Here is a 24050-nt window from a genome sequence, read left to right on the forward strand (position 1 = left end):
CCCAACCCGGTGATGTGCTCTGTATGGGGTGAAGGATCCTGTGGGCAAGAGCAGAGCGTGGGCAAGCACGGGACGGGCAGTGGTGGCCCTGTCCTCAGGGAGCTAACTCCTTCAGTGCCTGGCGTGCATTAGGTGCATCTCCAGAGCCACAACGACCCAGATCGTGAGTTCCTGGGCTGCCCCAAGACATGAAGCGAAAGCACAGCGCTGGATTCGCTTCAAAAACCACGTCTAGATCTGAACTAACAGACCAACGTGGATACAACCTGATCCCAGCAAGCCTCGCCATTGCTTATAAGGTGGAGACACCTAATTACTTTCACCAACAGCAGGCTGCAGCCTTTTTTCTTTAGGTTTCTCCTATTTCATTATCATTAGCGATGTCATACACCCTTGGGCGTCGTCAAGGGAAAGGCATGCTAATCTTCCATCCCCCGACTGCACCATGTAACAGGCAGCTCAGCCTCAGCAACGCCTGCGTTAACACCGCTGCGATCCTGCTTGGGGACAAAGCCAGAGGTCTAACCTGGCAGCTGCTTCGCCTCTTCTGAGCACGTAATTGTGCCCATGCTGCTATCTAAACTCTTCCCGGCCCCTTCTGACATTTAAGGCAAAGAAATGCGACCGATGTTCTATCTCCAGCCCACTGGTTGCACGGAATCTCACAGCACTGAGTCCACAGCTCTCCCTTTGGAAAGTTAAGTAATGGAAATGTCAGCCTCTAGCCTTGCTGCTTGATTTGAGAAAGTGTTTAAAAGTCAGTTCACCTCCCATTCGCAGCAGACATCTGGACACCTTCAACCACTGAAAGTGTAGAGGGATATATGCAAGAGAAAAACTTGGGTGGAAAGATGAAGCATAGGAAATTAGACAGCATGGGTCAGATTTCTCCGTCACCCCGTTTGGCCTCTGGCCTCTGCAAACGTGGATGGGGTGATGAAAATCAGTGGAACCAGTACTTGTCTTCTTTTAGACTTTCTTTACATTGGGTAGGTCTATTTTCCCCAAATGTTCACAAAATCCAGAAAACTTCAGCTCAAAAAGAAGCCAAAGGTGAAAAGCTGTGATTATAAATTAAATTACGTGATTTCATAACTAGTGGAATAAAAGAGTCAGGCTCCCTGTGCAACAGTTTCCCCACACTGATGAACATATAGAATATAAGAAAAAAACCCCAGCTCATTTCCTAAGAACCTCCTTATCAGAGGAATAAGAATGTTCTGCTCCACCGAAATATTACCCATCGTAATTTCTTCCTGCACCCGCTTTCAGCTTCCCACCTTAGTCAAACTCACTTTACTAGGAAACATTTACTGCTCAAGTAATAGTAATTCTTTTCACGTAGCTCCACCATTTGCATTTCAGATGGGACACAATCAGCCATATGCTCCTTTTTTTGTAATAAACCGCCTCAGAAACAGCTTCACTTCTCTACATTTTGCTACAAAAAATGAGTGTAGGTTAATATATATTATGTCTCAAGTCAAGAGAAAATTAAGTCAATGAGAAAATTAAAACAAAAGGATGCTCTTTAGGGGAAATCTAAGCAACTTTGGATGCAATTTCAATAATGCCTAGGGGACGTACAAACCCATGCTCAGAGTCAGGCACTTAAGAGACATATTTTTAAAGGTGTTTAGATGCTTAAAGATGCATGCAAACACTTTGTGTGGGATTTCCGAAATCTCAGAGACCTATCTCCCACTGATTTCAAAGACTGTTTCAGAGCCCATTAGGCATTTATTTGCATCTTTTGATACCTTCCAAAAAACAAAGTTCCAAAATGACTTTTCTGACCTCCTTCAGTAAAAGTAAGAAGAGAGCCAAGGTTTTTCTCAACTCCATTCTAAAAATCTTAACTGTGAGACCAGCCTTTCTGTCCAAGGAAGATCTCTGCAGCCACATTCTGCATTAAGAGGACACACCAGATGAGCACCACGAACCACGCGCTACTTGTGCTGATGTCAGATTGCTCGTGTAAGAGAACAGAAACGGACAACCTCTGGATCACACTATATGCTCAAATCTTACAGGATCTCCTGTGTGAAGCCTGATTTTCAAGGTTGGCTAGATAGGCAGTAAAACCCCACTACAATAAACTTGTCACCCCAATCTCCTTGCTGCAAGGATCTGTGCATCATCCACCCCTTGCACAGTTTTCAGCAGACAGCTTCTAGCTTGCATCTGCAATTTTTTACTGCTTTTGCACTTATATACTCAAATCCTACTTTAAGGCTGTACAATTAAGTCAATATCAAATATATGTCTGGAAATAAAGGTAGGATTGCATCAGGAAGATTAATGTGCCTGGGCGACTCTGTTTAATTTATAGCGCTCATCTTATCAGGGAAAATGACAGTATATTCAAACACATTTTTTTAAACTAGAGGAACAAGCAGTCTGCCATTTCAACCATGGCCCTGTAAGTCCAGGAGAGTAAATTACAGAGAAAAAGGTGGAGCATTTACTCCAAACGTGCATGCCCAGGCACCCGTGGCCACAGAGCATGCATCATCCTTAAGCGGGATCCACGGGCAATGTAATACATACAAAATGAATGGCACTTAACTTATTTGATTGAATGAAATCTTACAGCCATAGGTAAAGGTGCCTTCACTTCTTGAAGCATTATAACATGCAGAAGTGCGACTGTCTCCTTTTAAACAAGCAGAATCAAATTGTGACGTCCCCGCTTGGCCCCCAGGGTGTACATTAGGCGAGAGTCCTAATGGCGTTCAAGGCTTCAGATCCTGTGGGACACGAAAATCCCCTACCCGAAAGACAGCCTCACCCCTAAACTTGTCATGCCCAGAAATCCCATCTTGCTCCCAGTTAGCACCCAGTGCTGGTGCTTCCCATTTCATGCCCAACCTGCAACCTGGCCGTGCCCCGTCACCTTCTCATTCTTTCACAAGTGACAAAACTGGAGTGGCCTCATCTCTTTTAGTGGTTGGCCGTACCATTCCCAGGGTCCCCCCAGGTCTCCCTGTCCATGTGGGGTTGGAAACACACATCCCGCTGCTACAGGGCTGACCAACGGGCCGGCTGCCTGCCTGCAGCTTCCCAGTCCCTGAGGCACTTCGGTATGCCTCTAATTTTAAGTAATTTGATCATTTGACCATTTTATCACCCTAGCTATGACTTATGATTATAGTTATATCAATAAATCTATTTGGTTTCTGTGTTTCTAAGTGTAGCACTGAGGAAAGCTTGGCAATATAAAGGCTGACTGAGCTTTCCTCGGACTCAAGAAGCTGTGAGAAGGTCAATGAGGTCTCCTAGGGGGTCACAGGATGAAACTGTACCCAAGAGCATACACAACATACACATGTAAGGCTTAACTATGCCTTCTGCAGTCAGAAAAGCAGCTTTAAATGCATCTGTGAGGAAAGAGCGCTTGAAAGATGTCAGCCGATACCCTGCAGCTCCCCTGAGAAAGGCAGAAAAACTGAACACTGTCCCACAGGCCCATCGCATCTTTCAAGTAATGGGCTCATATGCTAATTGATTAAAATTTGGGCTGTCACTGTAAACAATCATTAAACAAGGCTCACTTTCTTATGTCTATTCTTCCAGGTCATTATGATAGTCTCTGATGAATTCCACTTCTTTTATATGCTTTATTTTATTCCATTTCATTTCATATGATGAAAATCTTCGAGGAGCTGAACATCCAGCAACCGACTTTATTATTTCAGTGATCACGAAAACAAAAAAAATGAAAACAAACTAAAAAGACTGACCAATGGGCAAACCTGGGCATCTCCTTGGGGGATTTTGGGCTAAATCCCCGAGGTGTACCCTACAGCACAGCTTGGCAACATTGTTGGACCCACTGATGAAAATATCACGTCAAGGCAGAACTGGGAGGTCTCTGCAGAGACAGAGGCGGTATTAGCTAATGCGCTGGAGAAGCCCACAAGGCTGCCGATAGGAGGGTTGGCACAGCTGAACTAAGCTTGTGACAGGTAAGATGCTGATGGGCACCTTCTTGTGCCTCACTTGTGGGGTGCAAGCCACTGTGCTTCTGTCTCTGAGCTTCTGTCGAGGCAGTAACTTCAATTAATGTACTAAACAGCACAGGGGAACCCATGCGCATTTTGGGAGCGGCTGTCACTATTTCATCTGTGTAACATGCTTCCGCCTCCTTCCCAGGGAAGCGAGAGAAGAGCGCAGAAGACGACTAGTTTTTTTCCTGTACAGATTTTGGCCATGAAAAAATATCTGGTCAGAGAGGTCTGTGTCCCAGCAGTGATGGCAACGTGCTGTACCAGGCTGCTTGGCCAAGCTGGATCAGCCAACTTGGCTTTCTGTTGAATTAGTCTCTGTAAAAATTAATGGGGTCAATAAACCAGGCCTGGGTAAATACACCGGTGAGCACACAGGCTCCTAACCCCCCACTCTTCTGCAAATAACATATGGGATTATTTTCTGAGCACAGAGAGTATCCTCGCCTGCAGAGAGCCTGCCACTGAAGAGAGGATTCACTGCTATGAAGGACCGTCCCTGGAGGGAGGAACTGCGTTTTAAGGAGGCGTCTCAATAAAACGAGAGAACAGTTCTTTGCCCATAAAGTGTAGGGGAATGCTATAATTATATTTCCTTCGTTCATGAATAAAGTATAATCATTAGTGACACAGTGATGATAAAAAGAACCCTACTCCATGCTTTATCTTTACTCCTAAGACAACTATTCAGTCTTTGTTTTCAGCAATGTATTACTGAAAAATAATTTAAAAAAAAATTACTACGCAGTATCTGCACGTAGCATGAGGAGGGTTTCATATGTAGCTCTGATGGGAAGGAAGGAGGATAAATGAGACAAAGCTTTTAAAAGAGCGGGTTACTGGGAACCGATGCAGGCACATTTTTGTCAGAGCGAGATGGCAACGGCAGTTCTTCCCTATTCAGTGTCTTTTAATTAGCCCTCTGCAGTTTGGAAACCGGAGAGCATTGTTGGTACTACCTCTGTTTATTAAAGATTCATATTCAGACTTTGCTGGCCATGGGTCATTTGCTTTTTGGAACCAGCGCAACAGAAAATTGTGTCTGAGATATCTGCAAAAAAGTACTTAATGAAATGACTAACGTCTTCAGCCAAGTGTCTAGTTGATTACAGGGTCCAAACAGCAGAACAGCAATAAATCTGCCACAAAAAGAATTGTCAGTCAAGAAAAAAGGCATAAAACCAAACAGACAGGGAAGCGAGAGCTAAAAATGTGAAAATGCAAATCTAGTGTTATTTTTACTAGTCAGAGCTCTGATATTTGAGCGCATATGCTAATTTGGTCAAGTGTGAGATCCCACCATGTCTCAGTGAGCACTATTTTACAGGGAAAGTGATGTTCCATTCTGCAATCATTTTAAACATGTCGTATATTTTCTCCAGGCAAAAATAAAAAGCAAGGGAAAAACCAACAACATTTTGCAGCATAAAAAAGCCCAAAGCCTTCCCTTTGCTATAAAACAGTGTATAAATAAAAACAAGGTTGTTGTACATTTATGGTATTTCCACCAGAGACGTTTCTTATCTTCCTCTCTTCTGATTAGAAAACAATGATCAGAAACTCAGATTTCTGGTTGGATGTCAGTGTGGTCCTCTCCAAGCCCCCTGCCCCTCCGAGTACGGCACTAAATGCCCTTTTAAAGCAAACCTGGCAGTATACGCCTGCATAAAGAGCCTGGCAATCAGTCCCAAATGCCTTCTCCATCATTTGGATTCCTGCAAGGTTTTTCTTTCTGGTACACGGGGCATCTTTGTTGACATTACCAGCAGGCAAGTTGAAATGAAGCCAGGCTTAACATTACGCCTCAACGTTCAAACACGCATTGTACCACCGTTCAGCCGTGTGTCAGGAGGCTGGTGGGAGCACTCATTTACCCAGGCAGCTTTGGGTATATTTAATATGTCTCAACACAACGCCACGGAGAGATACTTGAACTAGCTCTAAGCAGGGACTGGCAAGGTTAACCAGGCTGGGCAGACCTGTGCTCACACACATCCACCGACTCCAAGAGCTCAGCTAGCACGTTCCTATCAGCTCCGGACTGCTGCATCACGCCTTGTTAAAACACACTGCCTGCGATACCCATTTACTGCGCAGCAGCAACAGGTCACCTCTGCTACCCACTCTGGCACCACATCAGTCATCCTCAAAGCTGCCCGCACACACAGGCAGCTAAATTGGATTGCTCCGGAGGGGCTTGCACGCACCTCCGTTTCGACATCAGTCTCAAAACGACAACATAAATACCAGCTTCTTTCTCTGACCCTCAGCCTGTTTATAAGTACACCCCAAAGCTTTACAGTAATCTCATACAGCCCTATAGCAGCAATGACTTGGTACTATTATACCCATTTTACAGAGAGGTAAACTTCAGCGTAAAGTCCTGGCACCCTCAATACAGTGTCAACAGAGTTTAGGCAGCTTGGCCAAGCTCAGGTACGCTACAGTGGTCTCTGCAGCGTCTGAAGCACAGCCGAGATGGTGGCACTCAATGATCTCTCCAGCAAGAAGGCAAAACTGACTGGCATCGTTGCCTGGTTTTGCATATGGCTAAACATCAGGTAAACAGACATACAAATACATAAAATAGTATATAAAAAATATGTTCCTAATGCACACAGCCATCCAATTTTTTACACTTCCTATGAATCATACCCTACAACCTGCCTGTGCTTGCCAGGAGATTGAAAACCTATCACTGCACTCTTAAGAACACCATTAAGAGGCTTAAAGAATAGACATGCTGCGTGTCTCCTTCAAAACAAACTTTGCCGTATTTTTGAGGCTGATGCAAAACTTTAGCTGCACTGCAGAACAATAAACAATACATATTTTATAACGGCAGCACAAAAATAGCATGCGATATTTCTTTCCTGGGTCTGCTAGTGCTTCTCTTCTTCTTTAAGATCACAAGAGAAGAAAAAGCATGGCTTATTTTGAGTGCCTTCCATTCAATGTTATTTATTCATTTATCTAATTTATTTTTCCTTTTTGTCCTTTGCAGCCCAGCTTCTGCAACTAAGGGCTTTAGCAAGTCTACTTTTCACAAAGGCTTCCCTGGGATATTTTACCTATTTCCACTGTTCAAATGTTTATCTTCACCAGGAGTAAAAGGAGAAAAGCTTGATTCCCTCAGGGTGACACAATGTTTCTGCATGGCATTTCAATAGCATCTTGTTATTCAAACAATTAGAAATCACAGAGACCATGCACAGAATTATCAGCATACTGCATAGAGATTTTTATTATTATGCAGTGCATAATGAAAATGATTTGGAGGACCCCAAAGCATCATAACAGAAGGAAGCGCTGAATAATCAGGTGTTTGTTGTTGGGTTTTTTGGACTGCAAGAGACCAAAATATTGTTTACTGGACATATGTCAGGCTAAAATGCACTAAAGTGGTGAATATATTTGTTGCTGCCCTTCCTTGAATACCAAATGCAACACAGTTCGTGAGCCTAGCTGGAGCGCAGAGCCAGGAGCTAGGGCAATTGCCGTACAGCTGCCACGCTGCTGTTGCTGCTGCTGCTTAATAGCAGAGAGTGACTGGCAATGCTTAAAAATCCGTATGGATTTTTCAGAGCACATTTGTTATGACAGCTCACGGAGGTCGTTTCAAAACGGTTTTAAGGACCGCTTCCAGAGGCACCTCACCTTACAGCGGTGAGGAGAGCTGCCCAGATGCTGGCTCCTTCCTGGAGCCGGACCAGTTTGGTGAGGAGCTGGTCCCATGCTCCACCAGTCTTCAAGGCTTCATCCTGGAGACTGCAGTTCATGAAAACTGCTTTAATCTGCTGTGCAAGACACTGCAGCTTGATTCCTAATTCTTTCGTTTTGTTCTCCATAACTTTCTTTACTAAGTTTTCGACAAAAAAGCATCACAAACTTCACTTTTGCTTCCCTCTTACGTTTCAAAGCCCCAATTATTATATGACCTTCATCTGGCTTCCCGATGCCTCTAGTGCCCTCAACAGTACACTGAATTGTATGCTAACACCTTTAGGGCAAAATGTATGTCTTGTTTTATTTTTTTTTTTCTTAAATATCATTCCTATTTAAAAGGAACTAAGTTGTGTAAAGCAGTCTTTGCTAGACGAGATGCTTTAAACACAAATGGAGAAACTAAAGAATTACAAGGGTGATAACTGGGTTTGAAGAGCAATGGAAAAATCCTCACGGTAGCTGTGTGACTAGAGAAGAAAATTCTAATTCTGTTCACATGTCAATTCAAGTGTCTGCAGGTATCTAACGTGTGAAGTTTATTTAAAGCACATAGAATAAAATAAATGCCTTTTTATGGTTTGCCTACACTCCGTGTCCTTCACGTCTCTATAGTCTGTGTCAAAACAAAGCTTTGCTGACTGTTTCTCTCCCTCTGTAAACATTTGAGGCCGTCCTTCACAAACGTTTTATTGCTGTGTGCCTCAGACTGCTGATATTGTTCGCTCCTATCTTGAAGCCAGCAGAATAACGAGAATTGTTCCCAAGAATCCCAGCGTTTCACCTCAGCCTGCAACAGCCAGAGGGAACGTTGCAAGTTCTGGTGTGAAGGGACACCATCTAGCTGCAGGTCCTGGCGTGGGCCCCGCCGTGCAGCAAGGCTCGGTCTGCTGGAACTGAGGACCAGCTGGAATGGGACCAGCGGCAAATTGCTGGTAACAGCTTTGTTAACAACACCAGAAGTTACTTCTGAAAGCGGACTCTGATTTACCAGCGAGAGTAAAGAGATGACTGCCTTCCTCCTAGCAGAGGCCAGCGCATTGCAAGCCCCGTCCCATGCAGCACGTGAGCCATTCACTGCCGGTGGCAAGGTAAGGCTTAGGAGCAAATTTCCTAAAACTAGTAAGAAGAAAATTCTGGTAAAATCATTCCTCCAGGTAAAGACTCCTTCCACATGTGCAAAATCAGACCAACTCTCACCGTAAACTGCTGCTGCTTCCGAGAAGACAGACCTGCCTGGGGCAGCGCCACCTGAATTGGCTGCGTCCTCCAGGCTACCCTGCTTGGTGGGCTGACTTAAATTACAAAACAAAATCCATTCTAGCTATTTAATGAAATTTTAGGAGGATACTCTAGGCTTTCCTTCAGGCTTTGTTTGCACCACCTGCACAGACAGAAATAAGGCAAGATAACCTCATGTCATCCCACACAGCGATGAAATGAGATCTCGGCTGTAGGTATGAGACTGGGACCAACGCAACCCCAAGCAAATTGCTGCACATGCAAGAAGGAGACAGCAGCAGTAACCCTCTTTTTCCTCAGAGCTTTCAGGTCTGTCAGTGAAAGTCACTGTACTTTCCTGCCTGGGGACACTGCCTCAACTCTTGGTGTCTCAGAATGACCACAGTGGCTGCCGATGGGAGCAAGCCCCAGGGGAAAGTACTGCTGCCAGGGAAAGAAAGATGAACGAATGAATGAATGAATGAATGAAACGTGCCATCTGAAGAACATGTCCTTGCCAGCAAACTAACAAGATGAGAGTAACCCTCTTCAGGTCTGGGACACAGATCAGTGGAATCCACCTGCAGCTCCCAAAAGGGATGCACTGCACGCACTCACCCTGGCCAGGATGGCTGTCCCTGGGGCACCCGTGCTCCTCCACATGGGAAAGCTTCGTAACAAAACGGGCAGGCTGAGAGACAGCGATTAAGTCTGTATGTCTGGGCACATCTCACGCAGGCTTTTAGCTGTGACTTGCACGGGGGAAAGGACTGGGGCAGCAGATGGACGCTGTGGGGAAGAGACCCCTGCCACCCCGCAGGGGCTGTGGGAGCTGAGGTCAGCCCTGCTCATCAGCTCCTATTGAGTTTTCTGCCGGCTCATATTTAATACATGGGATGTATTTTTAATGGCTTAGATGTGTGAACAAATCGTGGCCTTGATGTTCCAACATGGATGTGTGAAGGAGCCTCCAACCTTCTGCAACGGATGCAGGTTTAATTTAATAGTTAACATAAAGTGAGATGGAAGAGATGAAGCATTCTATTAAGATATTTGATAATAAATTGGAAAGTGCTTTACATAGTCATTCTCTCTGCTGATCTATTTAGCCAACACATGTAATTCTGAGCTACAAAGTTGTATTCCTGCTTTTGTAAACATACTTACATAAAACTCAATAACAACACAGTCTATTTATTGCTAAAATGCTAGTAGGAAATTGGAAAAGGTATAAATACAATTCATTGCTGGTGATCTCCTGCCCCCTGAAGGCACTGTAAGGCTCCAAATCTTGCTCAGTTCACAGCATCATAAAACCGAAGCAATAAATGTCACTCCTTTCTTGATTGCGCATTAGGCCAATTGGCTTTTTATTGCAACTAAATAGGCCGTCATGAAGGCACCGCTCAGTTGCTACTAGGGTATGACTTTGGCTAAATGGGGGGCCAGGGAGGGAGGAAAGCTTATTTTTAAATAACAAAAAGGGGAAAAGAAAACAGGAAAAAAAGAGGTGCAGAAGCGTGTTGCTCTCCAAGGTCTCTGCGCTCGCTCCTTCATGCTGTAATGCCCTGATGTACGCAGACGATGATGTGTCAATGCACATTAATATTTGATGTGCATTATCATATTATCCCTTATGTGCACTTTCGCAACCTGGTGAGCCCAGGCTCTCCCAGCCATGGGGTTACACAACTAAATGGTGGCTTCGCCTTGGAGCACCCACGCGCAGCTCTGCCCTTGCAGAGCCAAAAGGGTTCCTTTTGTGTACCTCCCACAAAGCAGCACGAGCCGGGCATGATCTGTACAACACCCTGTCTTACAGCAAGAGTACAAAAAAGACTGCAAAAATCACTGCTTCAAACTCAAATAACGGTGTGTGCTTGGAAGGCTGCTACATTTTCCTACCTAGGACTGAAAACTGTAGTCACAGCTGGTGGCAGGAGTGAAAAAACAAAAGTCTGGGTTCATTTGCACCCCCATGAAACTGGGCACGTAAAATGGTTGCTCTCTGCCATGCTGTCACATGTATATGTTGATTCGTGCATAGAAAATTCCTGAAAAGAGAGAGGGATGCTGTTGCTGTCTCACACAATGCCCAGCCATGCACCCGAGCTTCTAAACCACACATCCTCCAGCTGTCCCTGCCATATACATGTTTAATTCACCTGTGCCGCGCTGGCTGTGCCATTTCAGCCTCCAAGCCAGGCAGACAGAAGGCAGGGAAGGAGGACCCCCCTGCCACCTTCAAGTAGTGTCCCGAAAACCCTCCCCAAGTCCCCGCGCGTGGGCAGCCGCTGTGGCTCCTCCCCACTCTCCAGCAAACAGAAAAATGGACTAGTTGCAAGTCAGCTTTAGTTTTTCTCCCTGCTTCCACAGTCCTCTGTCCTTTCCCAGTCCATCCCTCCAGCCTTCTCTGCCATGACCACCCATCCCTGTATGCCTCCATGCCTCCCACCCACACTCCGCATGCTGAACGTAGGGGTAGGCATCCTGGCCATGGAAACCTAATCGAAAAATTTGGCTATTTTGAGTCACACTTTTAAAATGATTGCAGCATTTTTTTTCAACTCTAATGCTGACAGACTAATAACTGTGAAGACAAATGACAGCTCTACATGTCTTACAAGCCTTCCTCCCCTTGTATTTCAGAAGAATTTGTGGCTTGCTCCTACAGGAACATTGCACCATGATAAGACAAGAAATCCCCCCAAAATCTCAGAAGTTATTTTTGGCTTTTCACAAATCAATATTTCCTCTGAAGCAACTGAAGCACTCAGTACGCCAAATTCTGCTTCTGTCATCACCATTTCCAAGTTATTCCTTTGCACTCTGTGAACGACTGCGCATTTACACTCCGACAGCCTATTTTCCTTTCTGCCAGCGAAAGGCTCCACTGGCTACTGAGAAGTTACTCCATAGTTATACTGGGAGAGAACTTTTGTTTCACTGAAGTCAGTGGAATAACTTTCATTGACTTCCATAAGCTGGAAGTTCACTTTCTGAAACTGAAAACCAAGTTTGGATCAGCATCTGAAAAGAGGAGCACAAGGAAAAAAATATCTATAAGCTTTATGACTGTGTAGGGTATTATCCCCTGGACACAGAGCAAGTTTTGCTGTAATTGCAAAAGATAAAAAATGTCTTTTTTATTACAAACTCAAACGTTAGGGATTCTAGTTTTTGGATAAGAGATGTATGTGTCATATAGGGTCCCTAAAAGACCTACTTGGGTGAGTAGTACAGATGGAACGCAATGTGGGTTTGCATTTATCTGAGAACATTTAGAGCCATGATATATAGTCTACATAACAGACTTCCTCGATGTATATAGAAAATATAGCCAATTTCTTTGTGTAGGCTGAATTATTTACCAGAGTGTTCCAAAGTGTATTGGTAATAAAACACTACGAAGTATAAGTAACTCCAGACAACCTTGGCTTATGTTAAAACCATCTTTTTTTAAAGAATGTTATTAAGGAAATAAATCCTGAGAATCTGGAAAGGCAGGAGTTTGTCAAATGAACCTAAGCCTCAGAAGCACTGCGTTGACTCAATGGAGGGAAAGGTCAAATTCTCCAAACCACCACCATAAGGGAGTTGAGAATCAGCCTCACTTCAAAATTGAATAGGCTGTTTTGGCACAGAATGAAGGATGCAAAGACGGTAAGGTGATTTTGCGAAACTTACCTGACCGTGAAAAATGGCTGGTTTTAACTAAAACCAAATAAAACCTATGTAGAGTAAAACAATTCCACCAGATGGCCAAACAAGCCATCTTTTTTCCAGGCATCAACTTTCTAGCTAAGCGCATTCTAGTAGTGCATTCAGTTTACAAATACAATGTGCTCATTCCTGCCTCCCACTCCTCAAAAAGACTGGACCATAAGCTGCTCTTAGAGAAACACCCTCTGAAGATAAAGCTAACTTCTTGTTCCCCTCTCTTCCCTTGCTCTCTCTGCAGACTCATTGCTGAGAAAGAGGAAACCCACATAATTTTGGCTTGGTTTAAGGTCTTTTAGAAGTCAGCGGGGATCTTTCCCTGGCTATGGTTGGGCACAAAGTCACTTTTTCACCTGGGGTAGTTTTAAGTTGAAACTGCCCACTGAAAGGGTCCTACAATATCTCAGTAGCTTGCCAGTGAGAAACCTGATAGGAACTGTGGCATTTATGCAATGCTTACCTGGGGACCTTATTTTCTGACTCTTACATGATGCCTAGACACTGGTTGCTAATAAGCCTGAAGCTTTCACCTAAGCTGGAACTACTGCAACTTTGTTCTGGTTTGTGCTGTGGACGGCAATTCAAGCTACAATTTTGCATTTTGCTACTTTCCCCACTTTTTTGCCAGTTCACATGGCATTTCTTTCCACAGCCCAAATGGCCGGGTTCTCTATTCAGCTCTCACGCCCCACGCCGCAGATCTGGCTGACCAGTCTCCTATAAAAGCCACCGACCTGGCCCTTTTCTCAGTGCAGGCTTAATAATTAAAATATAACATATAGACAGGTAAGCATCATCTTGCTTTTTTTAATGTTCCTGACATTTTGTCTTTCGTTGCAAATCGTTCATTGACCAATTCCCAGTTGCTTAGGCTACTTTTTTACAGTATTGCTGACTCAGCCCACTGGACGGTATCTCTACAGTTATCTCAATGTGGTGTCTCAACATTTGACACTGGAAATCAGCTGCTTTCTTTATATTTCAAAATCCTTTAAGCACAGTACACACCCCAAATGAAACATCAGCAGTCAACAGAGCCAGAATTGGGCTAATTTCTGGGCAGGCACTGGAGGTAGCTCTGTTATTAGGCTGGGGCTAAGATAAGTGACCCAGGTGTAAGAGGGTGTAAGCTGCTTGGTCATCTCCTGCTGTGCAATGCAGAGATTGCCTGTTGCAGTGCCTTTACTTCCCTCTGTAAGCCCTTGTCTGGACTGTTATTAGACATGACTGCTAAGCTCCACGTGAAGATTTATGCAGCAGCAGCTTCACTTCATGCCTTAGGTATGATCTCAAGTTAAGCAGAAATTTATGTCTTTGCAGGATTGTGGGTTTTTTAAATTATTTGATTCCATTTCTCTGTTTATTTGAACCACAAGTCCAATGAGTATGTTTAAATGTTATACGTAGCCATGAACGAAGATCTACTTTTTCTCTAAAAGAGAAAAGAAAGCAGCAGAAAACAGCAATGTATCTACTATATAATGCACGGGACATTGCAGACATTAAAGAAGCTCGTTGTTTCTGCATCTGGAACAAGTAGGTCACACATAGTTATTACACACACGGCTGAACATGAAGCAGCCAATACCCATGTAATGTATGTGAGCTTTCAAACTACCTTTTAGTACTTTATAGTAGTACAGCATCTTGTTTGCAGATGCTCTGGTTGAGAGCAACTGATGGAAGGGGGAAGGGACCCAAAGCTGACTGACCCAATTGCTGTGTGGATTGAGAAGCTGGCAAAATCATTATTTTCTTTTATATGTTTTCTTGCTATACTATAATAAAGATAAATATTGATTGCTAGAGCAATATTGATTGTAGGGGTCACTGCAGATGGCAGCTGCATGATTTGCGCAAATATCTCCCATGTACAGCGCCGCTTATTTGCATGAGAATGCAGTTTCACCATCCTCATGTGTTGCAGACTGTCCACTTGCCTTATAGAAGCATTTACCCATCAATGATTAGCAGTAAAATATGAAACAAAGGACTGAAACAGTTCATCTTCTTAATACATTTTGTATTTGTGTGTGTGTGTGTGTCTGTTTGTCTCTGCTGTGGCTGAGGAGAGGTTATTGTCCCAGCCATGCGGAAAGAAGCGCAGGATACAAGGGACCTGCTGTAATTGTGCCGCAATGTCAACACCTCACTTGGGAATACCACCCAGCTGCACAGCACGCCTGAGACCGATGCTCCTTCCTTCACCCACTGACCTAGACACTGAATGTGCCAAGCCCCTTCATTCAGGCCTGGATGCCTTCCTCCAGGTTCTCAGCTTTGGGTCGTCACGTACACAGTGTCCCCACAGAATGACTTCAGCATCTTCAGCAGGACTAGGGAAGTGATCATCCACCTGTACTCAGCACTGGTGAGACCCCACCTCGAGTACTGTGTTCAGTTTTGGGCCCCTCACTACAAAAAGGACATTGAAGTGTTGGAGTGTGTCCAGAGAAGGGCTACAAAGCTCATGAAGGGTCTGGAGGACAAGTCTTATGAGGAACAACTGAGGGAACTGGGGTTGTTTAGCCTGGAGAAGAAGAGGCTGAGGGAAGACATTATCACTCTCTACAACTACCTGAACGGAGGTTGTAGAGAGATGGGGTCTGACCTCTTCTCCATGGTGAAAAGTGATAGGACGAGAGGAAATGGATTCAAGTTATGTCAGGGGAGGTTCAGATTGGATATTAGGAAACATTTTTTCAGTGCAAGGGTTATCAAACATTGGAATAGGCTGCCCAGGGAGGTGGTGGATTCGACATCACTGAAGGTGTTTAAAAAAAGGGTAGATGTGGTACTTAGGGACACGGTTTAGAAATGGTTTTGTCAGGTTAGGTTGATGGTTGGACTTGATGATCTTAAAGATCCCTTCCAACTTCAGCAATTCTATGATTCTATGATCTACTCCTGAGCTGAACCTGGCCGCTGGGATCCTTGTCCACTTGTGAGATATGGAAAAGGACCTTCAAGCGTGGGCCAGGCTTGTGTGGAGGGAGGAAACTTGACTACCACAAGCATGGTGCCTATGGCAGAGCACAAAAGCCTTCGCTCAGCCAAGGAGGAGTCATTGGGATATGTGGGACCAAGCTGCGGGAAGCAGCAGGGGTATTTATACGCCCCTTTTTATCACTGGTGCAACCCCCTGAGCGGCCCATTTCAAGGTCAGGTACCTCCTGCCGGGGATACTGCTGCTTCTTTCCTCCACCTGAAACCTCCAGGAGGGAGGAAGGAGAAGGCAGAGGAGCAATCTGCGGAGGTGGCCTCCTCACCTCCTTGGACACTGCCAGGCTGCAGGGAAAGCTCTCTCTGCCGAGCACATTATACATCTCTTCATGTCTGTCTTAGAGCTAGCAAATGGCAATCTTATTCTGGGCAATGCTGCACTTTGAGACTGCTGCTGGCTGACCCGCTGGTATTGAAATTCAAAGGAAAAGCATGCATATTTAACCCCAATTCATCATTTTGATTTTGATTAACTCTACAAGTCAGAGGTTTGCAGGCTTTAATCTTGTTTTAAGAAAATACTCCTGTCCTCTCTTCTCGGCGTTCTCCAACAGGAAATTCAACAGAAGGCTTTTTCCTATTATTTATCTCCTTCCACTTACTTGGACACATCGTGGACCTCAGAAATAGCTGCCCAGTATCTATCCAAACCATGGCGTGGCCGATGTAGAGAGTGCTCTTATTTCCTCAGTGGCCCATAAGGAGGAGATTAATACTGGAATCCAGGTTTCTGACGTGGTTATGCACTGACACTAAGCCACTTCAGCAGATGAGCAGGCACTCCATTTGGTGAGTACTATTTATACACAGCGAGTGAGTATTTCATAGATGCTTTTTGGAAGATCTTAGAAATACGCCACGGTTCAGAATGTTACGCTTCATTCTTCATTTCCTTTTAAGTATATCTCTCGGGGTGTTATGTTGAGTAGCCCTGTCTTACAAAATCAATTATTCCTTAGCCAGCTCAGAAATAAAACCCAAAGTAAGCAACACCAAATGTCTGATTTACCAATAGATTGCAATCCAGTGCTAAAGAGCATAGCCACTGCCCTGCTTTAAATATTCATGAAGCCCACTGGTGCAAAATGCATTAAAGGTGGGAATAATGCCAGTAATACACGATCCTCTTAGTGACAAGAAGCTTTCACATATTAAAGCGGCAAGATGTTAAAGACTTTCAACTGAAGAGTCTTTGTTTTTAACCTAGAGAAAGAGATTCACTAATGGAATGCCAAATTGCATTCACTCTCATGATATTAGACTGGAGAATAGGATAATAATACATGTGTGCTTTACCATGCCGTGCAAAACCTGTTATTACAGTGGGTTCTTTTCTGCCTTTTCTTTGTACTTTCCAGAAAATGTTCACACACATATCTTACCCCTTCGAGTAGTCTTCTATGTGACAAACCCTCTATCAGAATCCCAGGAGTCTAGCCATTAACAGATTGGTTTTACGCAAATAAGAAGATTTAAAAATAATGGTGACACAGTACAAGCGCACAATTTAGCTGAGTGACAACTGGCAATGAATAACCAAAAAAAGAGAAAAAAAAAAATAAAGAAAGAGTTAAACCACAGACAAGGGACTGCAAAATAACAGACTGTGGCAATGCAGAGTAATGTTAATTGTCGCTTTAAATCATCAGCAGCCCAACCACATCTGCTATCACACCTGTGCTCTCTTCTCTGATCTACTCTGGCACCCTAGAAATATTAGGCGAACAGCCAGCCTCCCATCTCCAGCTCTCTGCGGTCTGGCTCTGCTACCAGCTTGCATCCTTCTTACCTGGAATGGATCAGGCACTGACCCTGCACTCTCAAACTGTTTCTGATTGATAGGGGACACTGCCGGCGCTGGGCTCGTCACCCTCTAACAACAGGTGCCGGGGCTGCCGGGACCCACTGACCCCATTTGGATTTTAAAAACCTCATCAGTCAGATGAGATAGCTGAAGGAGTCCGGCTTACATCTGAAATTTGATCTGCATAAAACCAGTGATCAAATAATAAACTGAAATTTCTTTTCCCACTTAATCTAAGGACGTTTTCTGCACACCGAATCTTGGCAGGGGGAGTGGGGGGAATATGTCTATCTGCTGCCAAACATGGAAAGTCAATTAACGTGCATTTGAAAGAGGGATCTAGGTCCCCCATACATAGCCTGCTTTTATTCTAGAAATAAGAATAACAAAGAGCTAACACCCAGAAGGCTCATTTTTTAGAAAGACATTTATCCAAGACTAATCAGGGGGCAGGGACAGGAAAACAGGGCTCTGTTACGGCATATGAAGTTGTTTACTTCAAAGCAGACCTTTAACAGGCTTTACATGGTCTTTGTACTTCTGGTTGGAAATCTGCTTTCCTGCCTTTTAACAGTTTGTCTGGTAGCATCTTCCCAGTAAATGCCCTTCCCTGCTTCCCGCCCTGAGAAGCATCTTCCCCTGCAGAAAGACCGCCTGTCAATAAAGATTGAGAACTTCAGCTCCGGCAGTCATTACGCTGCTCTGTATAAGTCAAGTTGTTTCAAAGGGGAGGAATTAGTGCAAAAGCTGCAGTGGGAACATTACTGAGGTAAGTTGGACCAGGCTGTTTTACCAAGCTATTTCTGGAAAAAAATAAACACTGCTACTCAGTGCTTATGATTAATAATGTTATCTTGCAGCTAATTTTATTCCTTGCCCCTCTTTTAGCCTGCCTTCCAATTTGGAAGTGCACTTAATTATGAAAACATGAGCACTAGACTGTGAATTTTGATATATTAATTTTGCCATGGTTTTGTTTCTACACTGCACCACCAAAACTCTCAAGGACAACCGGTCAAGGAGACAATGAAAATCCTGACACCTGGCGTAATTTTCTTAAGCAAAGTCAAAATTAAGCAATTTCTTCCACACAAATCTTATTACATTACTGCAAACCTATAACCGTGATGCATTTTGCTCCTGTTTTTCAACACCACAATTTCTTTTGATGACTGGAGCCAGAGCAATGCCTCTGTGGTTTGTTTACTTGCTGTTTTTAAAAGACTAGAACTGGAGATTATTAAAAGCCTGGCAAAACAAAATCAAAATGAGCACAAATGGATGACCATGACCATATTCCTAAGCTTCTCCACTGAATAGCAGAAATGTACATAATTTCATGCCTGACCAACAGTGCATGGATGCCTGGCCTGGATGAGGTCAGCTGCCCGACACTGGGCCCAGTTATCGTGCTCACCATTCACTCATTCATTCATTCATTCATTGACTCTTCTCTGGCTCCGTTCCTACCATCCACGTTAAGAGTTTGGGCAATATTGCTTTTTTGCCATCTCACTGCCCAGTCTCTCTATCCATCCTTTAGCTACCACCAGTCCACAGCTTCAGAAGCATCATCCAGACAACAGTTCTATCTGCATGATTATTTTGTTGTCTCTCTAAATTTGTCTTAGTTACTTTGACAGAAATATGAGGCTTGGCATAAAGACAGTTACAAGCACAGCTCTGTGAATAGTGACTTTTTTTATCTATTAGCTGTTTCAAAATCACAATGAAATGATTAGTTTAAAATTGGCTTAATATATGTTTGCATAGTTTCTAGGCAAAATGAAAAAAAATTTCTGAGTAGACAGAATCATTTCCCCTTAGCTTATGTAGTTAAGGTTTAAAAGAATAAAAACACCTGCATAATTTTGAAACCTTTTTTAAAAAATAAAATAAAAAAAAATCCATTGAGAAAACATCTAAATGTACACTCTAATTATTTCAAACATTTGTGCATTAGGTCTTCAACTTCAGCAACTAGGAAAAAGCGAGACAGATTTCCCAGTGTTTCTAATGCCACACATGAATTAACATGATGATAATACTAATGATACTTTTTAACCAGAAAAGCTTTAGGTCAATTATTTTTCCCAATTCTATTTTTACCAAAGTATAAAGCTGTGAAACCCCAGATGGAATAACATAAGTTATAACAGCAACAAAATGGATAACTGCATTTCTAGACTTTGTCTAAATTGTGCATGTTCCAAAATTATAAACCAGACTGTTTTATACAATTTTTTCTGAGTAATAACCACCTCAATCACTGTGAGATGAATCTCTGGGTGCAGAAAATTGAATATCTAATATTTGTAATGCCTTTCTAAACCACAGTACCTTTAAATAATACAACATTCATTAAAATAGAAGAGTAGACGAAATTACTGTACCAAACATCCTCTGCATCTTCGTCACACTCTGCCCCAAACTGGCAAATGTCACAGGTCGATGTCTCTTTTTGATTGGTTTCACCTGAGCCTTCATTGACTGTTTGATGGAAAGCAGAAGAATATACATTAGTAAAGACAGCACTGTAGCAAAGCACTTCTCTCTCTCTCTAGAAAAATCTATTCACCGTGTCAGCTTAATGCGTTGCTCACAGAGCCAATGCCTGGCCAACAGACAGTATTTTTGAATGGAGCCACCACAGAGAATTCCATGTTGGTCAGTGATAAACTCCCTGAATTATGGAGTTAAAAGGGAAACTGGAGAAAGACCCTTCCTCTTCCTTTTCCACATAAACAACGACCCCTTCAAGGTGCAGCCCGGGAAGGTTGCGTCATCCCCGAGCCTGGCTGCTGTGTTCCCTCGGAAAATAACGGAGGAGTATTGATAGCATCACATGCTGCCTAGTCCATTCCAAAGGCAAAACATTTTTCTCTTCACAAGTACAGCTATGAGCCCTAAGGACTAGTTATCTCTGGCAGGAAAGATTTAGGGCTGTCCAGAGGAGGGGACAATCTCCAGCATACGTTAAATATGAAACCCAGGAAAGTCAACACCAATGTCTGCAATTGTGTGAGGTTTGTACCTGGCCCTTAAGACAAAAATGTGAAGTGACTAAGAGGAAGAAAAAATAGGGGTGTAAGAGGACTGCGGAAAAATACTGACATCTGAATACTGAAATAGAGAAAGAGACCACAAAGGTAGGCAGCAACAAGAGGGTTTGTTAAAAGACCCAAAAGAAACATTATCCACATTTGTATGAAAGTATATAAGCACTTTTTGATATCTTTTGAAAGATGCTGCTTTCTAGCAAGACACTGTACCTAGCGATATCCTTCTGCCCGTTACAGAATAATTAAACCAACCCAGACTTTCAGCATCAATCAGCTTTGACTGATGTTGTTATCTGCATAAACAGCCTCTGCAGCGTCATCCTTTCATTTCTCTGTTTCGTTTGGAATCAGCACCGTGGTGCAGGCTTACCACACACTTGCGTCCAACCTACCAAAGCTGGTGGACACGCTGAAGTGTGCCGGTAGCCTCACTGACACTGATGGGACAAATCACCTGCCTGATGTTGTACATCCACTGCATGAGACTATTAACCTGGGTGTAACCTGTTAACCAGATTGTTACCGGAGGTTTTTATGTCAGAGTGCTCCAACTTCAAATAGGCTGCCTTTGCTATTTACTCAAGAAAGGAGAAGAGTCCCAAGCTACAAAGCTGTTGGAGGAGAAAGAGCGTTTGCCCCTAGAAGAGCAAGTGTGACCCCAATGTCTGTTTTTCAAACTTGCTTTCTTACCCTGGACAAGTTATTTAACCTCTGTCACACTTCCCACTGTGTAAAAGTGGAATGATACCACTTTCTACCAGCAGAGAATATGGAAAAAAGTATATTAAAAGATCATTATATAGTTAGATACTACAGTGATATAGACCACAGAAATACCTAAGGTAGACAGGTTGTCTCAGAAGCTTTTTCCTGAGGCTTAGTATAGTCAAAGGAAGGGTTGGTATGTTTGAGTATGAGCTATGCTGCAGCAATTTCTAATCAGTCGTGACTGAATTTACAGGATAGTAAATTGAAAAAATTCTCCTATGACAAGCATTCTGATTATCCTAAAAGGAAAAAAAGAGGGTTTTGCCCTACTTGTAGTTGTCTCACCTTTATATTCATAAAATTCACATACGAAAAAACAAAGGGGAAACTCAGAAAACATACACTGGATTTTTGTTCTACTGCACTATCAGGTTTTGTAAGGAGGGTCTGAGCTGTGTTTTTTCTGTTTCCCTAAATGACTGAGGAAATCTTTAGGCTCACATTTTATAGGAGCCAATGTATGTGGGTGGACAAGGTCTCCAAGTGCCATGTCTGAACACCATTAGCATCTCCATGTGCCATGTGTGTGATCCTGACCCAACATCACCAGGAGGCTCATGCCGCTGTACAGCTCCTCCCCACTTCTCTGCAGCTGCATCCGGGCCTACATTTTTTTAACTAAGTTTCATGTACATTTTAAATATAGAAATCTCTTTTACTGAGGAGATAACTTTGACCGCCAGTCTTGGCAGGGTATTTCCCATGGTTAAGATATCAGACAGGACACATAACGAATGACTGCATGCAAAGGACAAAGGGACCTATGGGCAGAAGACTTCTTACGACAGCCAAGTACTCCTTACTTACCAGAAATATGACAATTGCTCCTGCTCAGGAGGCTGAGAATATATTATTTATGGCAAAGAGCTAAAACTTCTTTATTGTGTTATTCTGCAAATCACTTCCCTTATATTTCCTTTTAATTAAAAACATATGCCCTATTCTCCCTCCCCCCACCCCGTAATGTTTCTATTTATAACTGTCCAGCAGGTTTCGTTTGACCATGCACTTCACACGGTTCCACATCACAAGCTGAGTAAAACAGCTACTTAAGTTATTAAGGGAAGGCATTTGAAAGATTGAGCACGTTGAAGAGAAGTAACTGATTTAGAGAGAATCATCCACTAAGGCACAACACGGTTCTTAATTTCTACTAGAAAATAACAGGTCAGTCCTTTGTATTTTTCTGAAGGAGCTCTGCATCCAGCACTCCATAGTCAATGTGCATGTTGTCATTAAATGTCCAAGAATGCAGCAGTCTTGATTAAAAAAGACAGCTATTTATCTCTCTCTTTTTTTTTCCCCATTTTCAGTAACCACAGATAATATTATTCTTTATATTTGGTTAAGGTGTGTTTTGTCTCCCTACACAAACATACACAGTGGGATGTGAACCCACACACAGGGGCTTGTTTTCTCCACGCTGTGCAGATAAGTGCTTTGATAAAGCTGGACATCTTAGAAAGAGTTATTTTCCCAATATTTCCTGCTGCTTTTTAGCTTGAGGACAAGTGGATGCTCATTTTCTAAGGTGACTCTTTTTCCTTTTTTTTTCCTCACTGCACTTTCTGATTTGCACTTGCTTTCATATCCCAATTTTAAAAAAAAAATATTAGCAAAAATAATTTAGTTTCTGGATTCTTCTTCTAAGAACAAAAGGAGTACGATTCTCTTCTGCTTACGCATGCTACGTAGCTCTCATATTAGCAACGGTTGAGGTTTAACACCAAGAACATGTAGGAACATAGCAGGGCTCCAGGGAGGCTAATCGCTGAAGCCCACCGCTTATTACTCATACAACTGAGAAATATTAAGCTGCAAGTTTCTATTTGTATTAGCAAGATTAGCAACTTCAAGAGGTCAAGGAAATGCGCTAACGTGGGTTAGAAGGTCACTAACATTATCTGAAAGTCACTACAGAGACTATCTCAATCTCCTAAGCAATATGAATTCTTTAGCTGGGAAGGCACTACACACAATTTACAGAGTCAATTGACTGTAGTAACCACAACAGCTCCTGTTTTAATCACTTGGTCCTTTTCTGGCATTCTCACTGTAACTCAGATCAGACAGTCGTGATTTCAAGAATATCTGTATTGCTTGCAAGCCCTACCAGAAAGAAACTGGTTTTGAGACATCTTACTTTGTTTCCATTGCTGAAGAACTAGACTGGAAGTGTCATCAGTAGACCTATCTGACTCTGTACTCATCTCCCATAATACCAGGAGAAAATGCAAAGCCTCAAACTGCCCCCCTGCTGTAGACACCTCTAGTGTCTCTTTACACGTCAGTCTCTTTGAATCAAGAGTCTTCTGTAGGTGCTACAACCCCAACTAATCATGCTATGACTTTATACACACAGCTTCCCAGACTCATGTTCTACTAAGAGTTGAGGACCAGTGGTTTAGCTGTTCTAACAAATAGACACCAAAATTTCTGTGCTTGAGCTTCGGGATAACCCTTGCTCAGCCTTCCCAAGATATTCCATGAGTGTCAAAGGCATGATGGAAATAAACTCTTTGCAATTTCCAGAAAAGCAGCTCCAGTGGGAGGGCTAGGAACATGCACAGCAGCTCACAGTCTTGATCTGAGATACAAAGCGTCTATTTCCTAAGTGACACAAGGGACATGCACATAACTTGCCTGATGGACCATACTGTGAGGAGTAAATGGAAGTGTAGAGTAGCTGGTGAGCCCTGAGGGTGAGAGACAATTAGGTGGCAACACAGGCTAAATGCAAAT

The 24050-nt window shown here is 43.2% G+C and overlaps 1 protein-coding gene across 1 annotated transcript in view; it reads right to left on the reverse strand.

The window, feature by feature from the left end:
* The window catches only part of TMEFF2 (transmembrane protein with EGF-like and two follistatin-like domains 2), a 146290-nt gene that overhangs the window by 36575 nt on the left and 85665 nt on the right, over positions 1 to 24050 (reverse strand). Inside the window, exon 7 of the mRNA XM_009890223.1 lies at positions 19872 to 19968. Coding sequence (XP_009888525.1) covers positions 19872 to 19968 — 97 coding nt within the window. The remainder of the gene's footprint in view (positions 1 to 19871; positions 19969 to 24050) is intronic.

Source organism: Charadrius vociferus, unplaced genomic scaffold (genome assembly GCF_000708025.1).
Source record: "Charadrius vociferus isolate BGI_N301 unplaced genomic scaffold, ASM70802v2 scaffold147, whole genome shotgun sequence".
NCBI lineage: Eukaryota > Metazoa > Chordata > Aves > Charadriiformes > Charadriidae > Charadrius > Charadrius vociferus.